Source organism: Megalopta genalis, chromosome 11 (assembly GCF_051020955.1).
Source record: "Megalopta genalis isolate 19385.01 chromosome 11, iyMegGena1_principal, whole genome shotgun sequence".
NCBI classification, from domain to species: domain Eukaryota; kingdom Metazoa; phylum Arthropoda; class Insecta; order Hymenoptera; family Halictidae; genus Megalopta; species Megalopta genalis.
The window spans coordinates 11913920-11928288 of record NC_135023.1 but is presented as its reverse complement, the minus strand read 5'-3'; the positions used below and the strand labels follow the sequence as shown (position 1 = coordinate 11928288).

Genomic DNA, 14369 nt, shown 5'->3' with positions numbered 1-14369 from the left:
CGTCCTTAACAATAAATACAGAATGCTAGACGATTAATAATCACGAGAGCTGACATACGAACGTTGCTATTATTTCGTTGTCGAGAGGGGCGCGGTTAGTTGTTGAAAACAAACGACGATCCACCGATTTTCATCCTTTTCCGGATTTTTCTTGCAGCCATCCTGCACTGATGTTAGCCACGAACGCATAGAAACAGTTGTCGATTGTCGCCCAATCGGTACACTGTAGTGTAATTTGACAGACTCGTTTTGTCGTTATTCGTTTCGCCTGCAAGCAGACATGTCGTGCAAAAAAGATTGTCCGTGTATCAAGCGAGGCATAGACTATTACGGCGTGCTGTCGTTGAAAAAGAATGCTAACGATTTGGAGATCAAGCAGGCGTAAGTGAGATCTTCTCGGTTGCATTGGCCGTACCCTTCTCCGTCGCTTCCTTTATCGATCTCCCCGCATCGCGAGACGTTTCTTCACTTCCGCTTCTGTCGCGCGACGCTTTCTCGACCCGAAACAACCTCTCGCTGCCTAAAAATCAACGTGACATTCGATTCATTATCTGTAACAACTTTTTAGCTACTTTAGAAAACCTCCCACAGTACATTATCAAATTTACCAGCTCCATTATTAATTTAAACTGTTTCTCTTTGTAACGATTACATTAAATTAAGCGACTGAATGGCTGCATTATTGACTTAGATTTTCACAGTCATGCTTCGTAATGACCCCCGGCAAGTTTCACAGATTGCAACTGCGAGACTGTTCCTATTTTCTTCCTCAAATGATTTTTATGCGGGACATTATGTATTTCGTTTCAGAAGTTCCTACAGAGAACGTTCTGTTATTTCACGAAGACGTAGAAACTTACAGACACGCTCCGTTGCTATACTGCGGATGTTTATGCAAATTCCCATCTCTGCAGCCCCTTTCTGGGGAAACCAGAATCACAGAAAAATGTGTTTCAACCGCTGGAAGATTTCAGATAACACAGGGACTCTGTTAATCTTCCAGCGTTCTCATCAGCCATTGCGTCCCGTATAAATTACAAATACATAAAAATTCGCATATGCGTTAGAAATAAAATAACATCGAGACTATTACGTTAATAAAATATTTTCGCAACACTGCTCGAAACCATCTTATACATTGAATCGTGTCCTCGTGTACATATTTTCAGATTTCGTCGGCTGGCGATACGATACAATCCAAAAGGAACGCAGGACCAGAGCTACGCTACGATTTTCGCCTTAGTGGCCGAGGCGTACGACGTGCTTTCTGATCCCTTTAGGAGGGCCATATACGATCAATTCGGGGAGGAAGGCCTTAAAAATGGCGTGCCGAGCGCAGAAGGTTTCATTGAACCCTACGTTTATCACGGGGAGCCGATGAGAACTTACAGGTACACGCAAAGTCCGTACAATCCAAACCCGGTAGTTATCGAACTAGCTCAAATAAAACAAAAATTTTGTACTCACACTCTGCTGAATGCATCCATTTTTTTTTTTAATTATAAAATATGAAACATGAGTGGCATTCTAATGCTTCTTCATTGTCTTCGTTATTGTATTTTGAGTACTCTGATACGATTAAAGTGACCCTTCTTATAATCCAGTAAGTGGAGGCGCAAACTGGACCCGCTAAGCTTAACAGCCACTTAAAAACTTTGAATATTTACGATCTGATCTATCTGCACCTCTTTAGGGAATTCTTCGGGACCGACAAGCCTTATGCTGATCTACTCCATGTACTATCGCAGCCTTCGACTCTGCTGGAATTTCCCGAGGGACGCGGTTTGAAGCGCAAGGAAGAGCCTCTGATAAAAACCTTGTACCTAACCCTATTGGAGGTATTATATCGACGTTCTACTTATTTATAGTTTTTCTTTCGCACGGTGTTAATCGCCGTAGACGCGACGTGATAATCGCCGCCGCAAACCATCTCCCCGCTTGTTTTCTGCAACGCGATACTTACTACACTGATCTCTAACTGTACACGATCCTCTTCGTGTCCTCGCTGCCAGCGCTCCATCAGTCAACTGATAATCCTTTTATTTTTATCAGACTGCGTATGATGAGGCTACAATTGTGTCCTCTATGAGTGTATCTTCTGCGAATGTCTAATATTCGGGGTCTTCGTGGGCAGTTATATATTCTGTAGGCCCTTGTAAACATGAGCAGGTCCTTAATGGGGGAATAAAGAAAATGAAGATTCAGAGATTGGTCCTTGTGGAGGACGATAAATCTAGGACAGTGACGAAAGAGAAGATCCTAACGATACCTATTAAACCGGGCATCCCCAGAGGAACGAGGATCGTCTTCCCGAAAGAGGGCGACCAGGGACCCACCAAGATTCCCGGTAATTTTTTTCATCTAATATAGAAGCATATTTCTTTAACCTTCGATCTTCAAAATTAATCTGATCATTTCTGTTCGAAACTGGGAACCTCGGGCTTAATTTTCGATGGTTAAAAGCGATTACAAATGATTTCCAAATTCTTTCAATTACAAAAAAAGGATTACAGTTGCAGCGAAATTTATTTACGTTGCAATCTGATAGCTCCTGGAGAATCTCTGATAGGGGCCAGATAAGCGTGTTAAACAATTTTCAGAAAACACGGGCAGAAATAAAATCAGATTGCAAGCTCGCCGGTGTCCGGCGTGCGGTATCGATTCGAATAATCGCGAAGGATGCGTTTAAAATGCATCGTGCATGCCGTTCCGGACAGAAATGGGTTAATCGCGGCAGTTCGCGTAATGTCTTTACTCAGTCTGAAGCACGTCAGCGTAGCGGATGTAATCTTCATCACGGAGGACCGGCCCCACGAGACCTTCCGAAGAGAGGGCTCTGACTTGCACATGACGGTCGATATCTTTCTGCGAGAGGCACTGACCGGAACAGTGGTCACCGTCAACACCCTCGACGACAGAACCCTTCGAATCCTAATAACGTCTGTCATCAAGTACGTCGTCTTCCCATCATACACACTGTCCTACCTCTCTTCTCGTTTCCTCGTTCGCCGGGCAGACTTGAATACGTTACAAGCATTACAACTGCATATTTTACCAAATTAGAGTACACTTTTTCAAGTGTGTTATAATAAATTTGAAACACCATTTATTCCAGCAATATGTTATTCCATTAACATTTCATATAGCGACTTTCCAGGGTAACTATCACATTTTGTAATCTCACTTCAAATATATTGCAGTATATTATATAATACGTACAATATTTTAATAACAGTCATGCACTGATTTTAACAAGAAGATAGCAACTGTTTATTTTTGTGCTACACATTTTTTCACTGTCCCCTCAAATGAATTGTGTACATTACTTTAAGTCATTTCATATGAAAAGATAATGTAGAAAGATATTAGAAAAATAGAAAGCAGAGATATGAATAATTAAATAAGTACATATACCTACGCTGAACGCCCGAATAATGTTTGCCCTGCAAGCATGGATGACTGTGGAACCCGAGTGGAGGTTTTCGTTCATTTCTTGTTTCCATCGCTGAACGATCTTATCGGTCGTTCTATTTTCCTCGGAAATTGCGAAAATAAAAGGTCCCTGTAAATGCACGTGCCATTTTGAGGAAAATCGGGAACTTAATCCCCTTATCCATGTTATTTTCGCGAAACAGCGCCTCTAGATCGATTGACCAGTTTCATTCGACTATTTTGCGAGAAAGAAACAAATTTTATCACAAATATTTAAAATATATAATATAATATATAATAAATAATATTTAAAATAAATAAACGCAGTTTATACGTATGTGATAACCGTAGAAATATTTGTACGCAATAGGCCAGGATACCGGAAGTGCATACCTAATGAAGGACTACCGCTACCGGAAATTCCGAACAAAAGAGGATCTCTTGTCATCGAGTTCAAAGTTGAATTTCCTGTGTACATGCCAGTGTCTAATAAAGATCTGGTTAAAAGAGCTTTTGAAGCGGCTGGCGATATCAAGGACGCGGAGTACGTCCATCGTTTCATATTGGCGAATAAAATGCGAATGAACGTTGACTTCGATGTTCCGGTACGTCGGGACCCAGCTGACCTTGAAGCCGAAGAATTGGGGCAAATATGTAAACAATAATATCAAGTTGCATCTTACATTACATCTGCCACACAAAATTTATATATTGCATTACAATTGCCCATTCCTGTTACTCTATCCTTACAACTCAATCGCCACGCTACGCTTTAGGTTACTATTCCCGTATGACAAACGATAGAAAGTATTCTATTGCCTATGCAAATGTCAGATCAGCCATTTTGTAACAACTTACTTATAAATAAAAGATTTTGTATACCTTTCGCGTTAAACAATCCATTCTTCATTTTGTAAGTGCATCTTGGAAATCGAGGAGAATTGTCCGTTAACATTCGAGCGAGCAGCATTCAAACGGTCAATCGCTACATGTGGCGCCCTCCGCGAGAGGGAAATTGAAAACGGGCGAATTCAATGTTTCCCGTAAGTTCTTAATTTGCTAATGATCATTATCGAGAATATCAAAATTGGATATGTCTATATAACGCATCCTGCATCTAAAACAATCTGTTATGAAATCTAACTGATGAATACAAATAACAAAACCAGGATGAAAGGCCTTCTTTCTTGCAAACTTTCAAAATTCAAATTAATCATCGCAATTTGTGACCCGATTACGTTGGTCTCTAATAATGTTCTGCCCTTTAATGTTTCAACGACATAAACGTTTTCATTTAACCATAAATACTAAATTATCCATCGACAATTATTCAATACTTCTAGCAAATTCATCGTAACAAATCGCTTTTAAAAGTATTGTTCAAGAGTATTGTTCTTTTTGGTGTAAGGCAGTGTTTCAAAAATCGAGGAAACTGTACAAAACAATAAGCAAAATCGACGATTGAATATTTCATTTATAATTAATTTAAACCCCGCGCCTATGCTCTGCTGATACAACTCTTTCTCTGTAGATAAGGTAGCTAAGTGCATACGGAGTGTGGTGCCTTCACACGGTGTAACCGGTAACCGCCATCCGGGTAAAACAGTTTGCAAGATCGGTAATTGGTCGCCTGATCGAATAAATTTATTCTCTTCCACTGTTCTCCTAATTTTTTCGAAAATTTTCATCGACATTCCAGCGAACCGGTTCCGGCGACAAGCACGAAGGATCACGAGGACTAGAAGCGAAATAAACACGAACGATACGTTTCGTTCGGTATTGGCCGGAACGAAACATGATAATCTCGGACAATCATATGACTCCACCGCACGTGACTTTATTTACAGTTGACTGATACTCGCGAACATGTATGGTGCAGTTCCTTGTGACATGATAGACCGAAAACGAAACAAAGTTAGCGAGCAATGCGGTAACTGTAAGTGGTCGTTGGTTTATGATGCCTTTTCTCGATAAGCTGTTCCCTTCGCGGAGGAGCTGCAAAAACAACGTCCAAACGTTCGTGGCGTCGAATGTCGGAACGCAAGAAGATGATAGGTGAGAACTGCTGCTTTTTCGGGCATTAGCCCCTCGTTTAATCGCAATCTCCTTGCTCTTGACTATCTCTTTATATACTGTCATGCTTCTCTATATTTGCGGGTTTTATTGTTTGCATCGATATCTATCGTTGATATGGTATATCGATCATCGGTGCCCCTAAATCATTTCCATTTTTCACCTCTGCTGCAAGATAAAATAGCGGCCCTTTCAAAGTTCACGAACGCGGGAAAAATCGTTTGAATTCTAATCTGAATCAGATATAATATTTTCGTGGGATCTTAACCTATTTCGCGTTACGCTCGTTTCTAGATCCCCGTTGGCGGGAGACATAATCGCAGCTTGTTACTAACACACTCGTGACTTGGCTTCTGCATCGAGCCGTGAAATTGACCTCCAAGTTAAAACTTTCCAAAACATCTGTTACAAATATTCGAAAGAAGGAGACTATTTCACGCGAATGCGCTAAATATTTTCTTCCCGTCGCGTACAAACGTATAAAAATTTTCTTTCGCCCACGGAATTATGGGTTTCGATTATTTTAGAACAAAATTTATGGAAACCGTTTGCGGAAACGGTGTAACGTATCTAACGGTTTTTATCTCTATGTCCGCAAGCACGTTGTAATCGATGCTTTTGGCAAGAATCGCGGGAATTGTTGTAACATTTAAATTTGATACTCACTATATGTAGATTAATGCGTTATATAAGGAAGAATCGAGACATGCAATGCTCGTATAATATTAGATGATCACACGTTCAAACGGAGACATTGTTTCCATTTCGCATCCGTCGTACGCGCGGAAACGCCGAAAATAAAATAATTCATAATTCTACATACGGATCTTATCCTGATTATTAATTAACATGCGATATCCAATATTTATAGGAATTCTGCGTTATGTCTCGGCACCGAAGAAGTTCGGATCCTGTTGTTTCGGGAATGCGAATCGCGCGGGAGGAAACTCTTGTTTGATTCCTTATCATTGGAAAAGCAGTGGCGAAAATCTAAATCGGCGGCGTACGATCTCAAAAATAATGCCAATCCGCCGACCGCTGATCCAATTAACTTCGTAAGTAGTGACAAGTTTCGGTCAATCATTGAATTCCATAAGAATAATTTAATTCGATACTTCACTAATTATGTCTTATTTTTTTAGCGAGAAAAAACGGCCGAGGATGATGTGACTTTATTAAGCGAAATGGTATTCGGAACCGTGGCTATGAAATACAGAGGATCCTCCTTCAAGGTGAACTTAAAAATAACAATTATAGTGACCATTATCAATTAAATAATAAAAAGCATTTGCGTTTTTTAGATCCATTCAATGAATTCGCCACCCTGTATCATGTGCACTAAAGTATTCCCTGCTACAGACCACAACACGTACAAACCAAGGTAGGCTTGTTCTTCCCTGATATGTCAGTTATTGATTTCGCGTTATGGTTGATTTGTGATCGCGATGTTTGACTTATTACACAATTATGTTTTTAGTGAGAAAGTGTCGGACGAAGGGTTGGGTCGTTCCATGAACTTGGATTCTAATTCTAGCATACGAACATTCTGTAAGTGGAAATGGAAGGATGTAACTCACAAGTACTTTTTACAAAAATTACAAGCTGTCCAAGGATTCAAGAAACTTTATATAACCACTTTCGATCACAACAAATCATTAATTGCTATTTACCGAAGAGTCCATTGTTTAACCATCATTGCATAAATCAATGATAGAATTCAAGATCAAATATTAGAATAGATCATTCTTTTTCCAGTCTCTCAGCCAAGTTCCGCGAACTTATCGGGACCAGACTTGAATGCAGGTCCAAGGAAGAACTCCACTTGCTCTAGCACAGGCAGTGGATGGGACATAGACATACCACCGCCGATGGGCAGTAAGTTCACTCCAAGTTACGCATGAATCATTGTCGATAGGTGTTCATTGTACGAGATATAATTTTGATAATAATCCAGGTTCCCAGTCATTGGAGAGCAGTGGTTCCTCAGGTATTGGTAGTCTCTCGAGTTTGCGTCGTCGATGGCTACGGGCAGTTTCTACTTCTCTTGCACGGTCAGATTCTGATGACGTTTTCGGAATGCAGTGGAATGACAATGGGTCAGAAAATAGAGACAATCACGGCAAGCGCCATAAAACAAGACTGGGCTTAACAATGCTAGTGCGACTAGCTGAGGGCCATGAAAGGTCTGCTCTATCCTATAACAATGCAGAGTGTTAATTTCAGTGCAATGTACGTTGTTCATTTCCAATTTCAGTAGAGTGGAAGCTTCTCTTCTAGAACACATGGCTCTCTTGGAAGGAATGTTGGACCGTCTGCGATACTTCTGCATAGAATCTAGCAACCTAATCGCTCATAACAAGGGGGCTCAGCTTCCGGAACGGCTTTACAAATCTTCCTTCAAATTTGTTATCTCATTATTACGTTTACTTACCAATGTTAACGCGAGACTGCATACGCGCTCGCCTTTATTGTGGCATGACGTACTACTTAATTCAGTGAAGATGGAGCACAAGATGGATACCTTAAATTACAGTTTGCAACGAATGTGCCAGCTGCTCGAACAGATTGACACTAAGTCAACCAACTTGTGAGTACTTAATGATAGGATATCATTTCGCTATCAATCGACTAGTTCTAACATTAATGTTTTCTAGTTTTTTGAGTACCGTTGTAACTGCTGTCTTAACATATCACCTGGGGTGGATATACACTGCACTGCCTATTCATGATCGACAATTGGTAACTACACAGTAATCACTCCATAACTACCCGAACTATAATTTTGACTCTCTTATCAGTGATAATATTTAAATGACTGCTCGACTTTACTAAGGAAGACGGTATATCGTGAAATTTGTTTTAGATGGAGAAAATGGGTACTTGGTACCCCTGCAATCCTTTGTGGGCTCAGCTAGGAGACTTGTACGGAGCTTTGGGCAGTCCCATAAGGGTAGCACACACTGTTGTTGCAGGGGACCCTCAAAAAGTCGAGTTAATTAACTCTGTATTGTCGTTCTTATCATACTTTATCCGCAGTGGAATCATACAGAAGCGTCAAGAATACTTTTGCACAACCGAAGACGACATCCAAGAAGCTGCGAATCTTTTGGAACAAGCGAGACTAAAGCGTCCGCATTTATTTAACACTAAAGCACCGTGTTCTGATAGAGGCATTTCTAGACGCGCAGCGCAAGCTCGCAAACAAATTCCTGTGCATAAAAGTTCATGCGATGCAGAGAGCAGCAACGCTTCAACACAACGCCCGTATCCACGGTGCACCATAGACAGACTAAGAGCAGAAAGCTCTATTAGTTGCCTAAAGCGCAGCACCACTATGGGGTCGAATCTTGACTCGTTTATGTTAAAACCAGTCGAGCTGGAGCGAGAAATGAAATGTCTTCCGAAAGAATTTTCTCGCAACGAACTAGGAAATGAAGATGAAAACAGCGTTGTCGACAAGAAGACCTGCGCATCCAGTAAAGTTAAAATTATAGTAAGTGATAGCGCATCGCAGGATATTGATGTGACCAAGACTGATGCTCAACATTGCCCTGAATTTTCGTTATGGAACTTCGAGAAGAAATTAGAAAGTGATAATGCAGAGGAATCATTCACAAATTTAAAATCTAGCACGTTTCAAGGATTCAACGATACGTCGTTCGATACTTTAAAATTATATTCTAATAGGCCAGACTTCGAATCGGGCCAAACCATGGCCGAGGAAATGAAAAATTCTCAAGTCTTCTTCATGTTAGGCGATGAAGAGAAGTCTGTGAAGACGTTGTCACGCACACGTCTTAACCACAGTTGCCAGTGCTCGTACATGTTTACCAGAGTGCCAAGCACGTCTGCACAGTTGCCAGAAGGTGTATTGAGGAAGATTATACAAAGAAATTTTCCAGAGTCCTCTAAGAGTATACAAACGCCACCCGGTGCACCTTCCAGTATGACTGCAACATTTTGCAAAATATGTAATGGCCAGGGTTATGTGTCCTCTCAGAATTTTGACAGTGGTAAACAGGTCTTGGAAACGCCCACTAATGCCACTGAGGTTTTGCGTACTTGTGGTGGTAGTGGAGGCGACGGAAATGTAGGATTGTCAAGGTCAAATAGTCTGGAAGCTTTAATGGAAGCCAGCAGTGTCGTGGAATTGCCAATGCCACGGTTAGTTCCATGAAATTCATAGTCTACGAAGTACTAACACTGGATCTAAATTATTTTTTCATTTGCAGGACAAAGAAGATGAAAAAGACTGATTTGCGGCAGGATAGAGGATTCACAAACACGCTTATGCAGAATAGGATAAAGAGCGAAGTGTCCCATGGGACAAGCAACGCTCAGACAGGGTACACATGGGGCTTAGTTTTACAAGGTTTGCCCAAGAAGAAGAGAAGGAAAAAGAAAGTTTCGAAACAAAGAGAAATCAATGGCCAGGTTGAAACAGAGAAAGAATGGTGGTACTACATACGAGAAGAGTGCCTAGCTGGTGTTCGTTTCCCGACCATCGACCAACCAATTACTGAATCACTCTGTATTTTAGCTGATTTAGATACTTGGCATGTTGGAATCATATCCAACAACACGCCGTCGCATTCAACACCGTTGCCAGTGGGAATGTCGCGACTTGTGTCCGACATGCTGGAGGGTTTTGCTTACATATGGCGAAAATACCATTCAACATCACATGTAAGGATATTTGCAATATGTAAGATGATGACTCTGTTGCACAGTGTCAAGTAATTTGTAAATCTAATTTCAGTGTGTAGGTATTCTGGAGACAAAATTAAGAGAAATGTGGCTGAAGAGCGAGGCCTTGGCTGAAATGTTGATGGCAACGGAGCTTTGCGATGCCAATGTCGCTAACCTGTCGAATGCACTTGACCTCGATGCAGCAGATATACCGCTTTTACTTGCAGTCGCAACTTCTCATTCGCCAGAGATAGCACAAAGATTTGGTCTGACGCTTGCTTGACTACGTTTCATGAGTCCTGTTATCATTCTTTTTCTCTTTGGACACAGATACACAGATTCTGTCTCGCATAATGAATGCTGCAAGATGTATTTCATTATCTGTTTATAAGTTATGAATATTATTTGTTTCAGTAGCTCGAATATGCCAATATAAATTTTAATTCGTTTTTTTAAATGAGCGACGCTTCTGCGGATTCTATTTATTAAATGATAGACGAAGGTTTTACATTTGCATTTAAATGTTAGAACTTATTATTATACTTTATAATGTTTATGTGCAATATCTGATACTTTTTTTTCTTCGGCATTGAAACGCTTTTTATAAATTCTCATTTCGAAGAACGTACGACGGTTCAGTTTGTTCAGATAACGATAAAACGTTTTATTGTATAAAAATGCAGCGCATAGTTCTGTTATAGATTGTAATCACCCAGTCACATATTTAAAATTTTAAGCATAATTTAACACGTAGCGTAAATAGTTGTTTTTTTACACGACACGTAAGTATTCGATTCTACACACTCTGTAAGGGTGGAAAATAATAAAGCATAAAATCATTTTTATACTTGAACGTATTACAGTTTTTCGTCTTAGTAATCCCACTATACCTTCCGCGAATTAACGGAGGTAAGAAGTTATAAGAATCAGATAATTTTTAATAAATATTTTATTAGTGTTTGAAGAAAGTATAGCCTCGTTAACAACCGTACTCTCATATATAATATTTATATATTATTAGCCATTCCAATAAATAACGTGTCTTGTATGGTTTCAACATTAAACGAAGACTGTTTCTCCTGACAAAAGCAGATCAATTTTTATTTACGAAACACAGAGGAAAATATTCCAAAAAAAACATTAAACGTTAAGCGCTATTAGTTCAGAAAATTGTAGAAAAATGTTAGAAGCCGAACAACAATTAATCATTGTGATTGGCAGATCGCGATTGATGAAATATTTGCAAAGTGCAGATTACGTATAAAACTCTGTTTCGTTCTTACTGATTTGTATTCACAATATCATCGATCTTCAATATACTGCGGACAGTTTCTGAGGCGAGCTTAATGGCGCTCATAGAAACTAAGATCGGTTGAATTACGTTCTCGTCTATAATATTTGTAATGGCGCCCTTTCTTACATTGATACCTGCGGTTTGTTCACCTCTAGCATGTCGATTCCGAAGTTCCGTGACAGTTGCAATAGGATTTAATCCTGCATTTTCTGCCAGTGTTGACGGAATTATCTAAATTATTCATATATGTTTAATAGATAAAGATCGACAGGCAATGCATTAATATAAAAAATATTTTAAAGAATTTTCACCTCACCTCAAATGCATCAGCAAAAGCTTTCACGCAATAAGCATGAACATCTCTTAAACTTTGTGCATACTCAGCCATTTTTAACGCAATCTGGATCTCAGGCGCTCCACCTCCAGGTATTAAGGTTTGATGCTTAACTAGACAGCGAACCACGCATAATGCGTCATGCAATGATCTTTCTGCTTCCTCCAACACCAATTTGTTGCTGCCTCGGACAAGGATGGTTACCGTTAATCCAGGATTCTGAATTTTAGTGATCTGCAAGGGAAAATATTGTTGCATTATCTCTATTTCTAGGCGCTACACCTTTTCAATTGTGTCCTCACCTTAACAAACTTTGAACTTCCGGTCATCACTTCCTCGCACAATTCCGCATTAACAAGATTTTCGGGCACGAAATGATCCAAAGACGCGATCGGTTTACAACTTAACGTCTTGCAAATGAACGGAATGTCTTCACGCTCGATATCCTTGATCACCATAACTTTGATTTTATCTAAAAAGTGTATGGCTAGATCGCTGACAGCATCCCGGAGAATTGACTTTTGTACTAGCAGCACGTTACAACCGGATTTCTTAATTTGTTTGACGATATTTAAAATATAAGCTCTCTCTTCTTTCAACACACGATCCATCGCCGCATAATCAGAAACTACGACATTGTGATCCATCTAAAATAGGAAAGTTGATTTAATTTAAAAAATTTATGGCAATAGACAGTAAAATACAGATTTCAATCAATGAATCGCTTACATCCGTTTTAGGAGGTGAAATGCAGAATTGAATTAAACCTATTTTTGCCTTTTCAATACGTTTCGGTCCATTCACGTTACAAGACTTCTGTGTGAACATCAGTCCTTCTATCAGCTCTGTATCTTCAACAGTGCCACCCAATTTCTTAATTACTTTTATGTTCTGTAAAAAGGAATAGGAACACAATTATACACACATCATTTCTATTTTTCAACGTTTTAAATCTTTGTACTTACATTAAGATCAACATTGTTCTTTGATTCCTCAATAACTTTTAATACTGCATTCACAGCCAGAGGTGCCAGAAGACTCGACTGTTGAAAGACTACCTAAGAGTAGAAGTATGAAATATTAATGTGGTATAATTTGGTAATTAAAATCTAGTACAATGTTCCTTACTAGTTGCTACCTTATGTTAAAGTGCGAAAAGTGATTAATAAGATATACCTTTGAATTAAGAGAAGTTGCTGCAGCCCTAACCAATGATTCTTTATCCTTCAAATCAACGGGAATTGACATAGTCCACAAAACTGCCACTGCTTTATTTGCGGCCATCTCAAATGCATCACTAATTATGGTAGGATGTATTCCTTTTGAGAGCAAACGTTCTGCAGCTTCCAAAAAGGAGCCTGCTAATACAACAACACTTGTAGTACCATCTCCAGCCTCAATATCCTGTGCCTTTGATAACTCTACCAACTGAAAACAAAGTATAATATCTTAGTTAATTCATGATACATTATATTATTAGATTACGCTCAAATATAAATAAAAAATTACCATTTTTGCTGCAGGATGTATAACATTCATTTCTTTTAAAATTGTAGCACCATCATTTGTGATTGTAACTTCTCCATTGGCAGCTTGAATCTAGAGTTACACACAAATATTATTACAATTAATAAAATTATGGATTCATTGCAAAAGGATAAACTTTATGTCATTATTATAAAGGCTTACCATTTTGTCCATTCCCTTGGGACCCAGACTAGTACGGATCGCATCACTGACAGCTGAAACATTGTCAAATGCATTTCATATATAAAAGAAAAAATCAAATTTTATTAATATTTTTATTTGGATATATAGTGTGATAAAAATGGTACAAAATGTAGATAAATACAGTCTTGTCATTTTTCCAAGGCAATAGAAACTAGTTACTATCAGTGGTCGGTAATTTCATCATTACCTACATTAATTAAGTTCCAGAAATTAAAATATTGAATATCTATCAGTCTACGAAAAAGATAATGAAGTTAATGGATTTCGACAATGTAGTGCCGGACATTACTATATAAGGTGAAACATTTGCTGCCGGTACGATGATCAATCGACGAGAAACTAGGCGCGGAAAATATAATTAGATTGTCGGCAGATTTATTCACCTTTCGCAGCTTGGATGTTACTACTTCGAATATCTGCAGGTTTGCTTTTATCTTTGTATGCCTTGCCGTGAGCACTCTGTCCATCGCCGCTCGCTGTTCTCGTCATCCTCGAATGAAACGTTGATCACGATTTCTTGTATTGGGCGTGTTTCAAAGTTTATTCGTAAGCTTGCAAGGAAACTCTGAGCTTACGAGTTTCCCTATGCTTTCAAAATAAAGGCTTGCAGCAGTTTTCTTTCTAAATATTCAAATATTTCAATGAAAACTTGATTGTTTCCACTATGCAAACCCGTGCAACACGCGCTCAAGAAATGACTGGAAACCGCAGAACACGAAATACAATGGAGGTGACATAAGCGAGAAATTGTGTGGGATGTATTCAGCACCACGTAGTGACGAACTAGTATAATTTATATTGTTACTAGAAAAAAGT

General features: G+C 39.2%; 3 protein-coding genes across 4 annotated transcripts; 2 read left to right on the top strand and 1 right to left on the bottom strand.

Moving 5' to 3' along the window:
- The first annotated feature begins 261 nt into the window (after nucleotides 1-261).
- LOC117226273 (dnaJ homolog subfamily B member 13) lies at nucleotides 262-4315 on the top strand. The gene is made up of 7 exons (XM_076525325.1): nucleotides 262-381; nucleotides 1170-1391; nucleotides 1694-1867; nucleotides 2013-2022; nucleotides 2113-2347; nucleotides 2780-2951; nucleotides 3803-4315. The coding sequence occupies exons 1-7, from the start codon at nucleotides 281-283 to the stop codon at nucleotides 4095-4097; spliced, it is 1209 nt and encodes a 402-aa protein (XP_076381440.1). The 5' UTR covers nucleotides 262-280; the 3' UTR covers nucleotides 4098-4315.
- A 731-nt stretch (nucleotides 4316-5046) lies between these two features.
- Nucleotides 5047-11041, top strand: LOC117226418 (folliculin-interacting protein 2). Of its 2 annotated transcripts, none has more exons than XM_076525371.1 (12): nucleotides 5047-5487; nucleotides 6377-6560; nucleotides 6648-6737; nucleotides 6807-6886; nucleotides 6983-7053; nucleotides 7261-7380; nucleotides 7460-7688; nucleotides 7763-8092; nucleotides 8160-8244; nucleotides 8369-9669; nucleotides 9738-10191; nucleotides 10265-11041. In XM_076525371.1, exons 1-12 carry the CDS (start codon nucleotides 5387-5389, stop codon nucleotides 10475-10477), a joined length of 3258 nt encoding a protein of 1085 aa, XP_076381486.1. In that variant the 5' UTR covers nucleotides 5047-5386; the 3' UTR covers nucleotides 10478-11041. The 2 variants fall into 2 exon arrangements, with proteins under 2 accessions (XP_076381486.1, XP_033336597.2); XM_033480706.2 differs by having other exon boundaries at nucleotides 7760-8092.
- An 84-nt stretch (nucleotides 11042-11125) lies between these two features.
- CCT4 (chaperonin containing TCP1 subunit 4) lies at nucleotides 11126-14272 on the bottom strand. The gene is made up of 9 exons (XM_033480709.2): nucleotides 13937-14272; nucleotides 13512-13564; nucleotides 13332-13421; nucleotides 12999-13250; nucleotides 12788-12880; nucleotides 12552-12713; nucleotides 12125-12469; nucleotides 11805-12056; nucleotides 11126-11719 (listed from the first exon to the last, which is right to left on the bottom strand). Exons 1-9 carry the CDS (start codon nucleotides 14040-14042, stop codon nucleotides 11474-11476), a joined length of 1599 nt encoding a protein of 532 aa, XP_033336600.1. The 5' UTR covers nucleotides 14043-14272; the 3' UTR covers nucleotides 11126-11473.
- Between the last annotated feature and the right edge of the window lie 97 nt (nucleotides 14273-14369).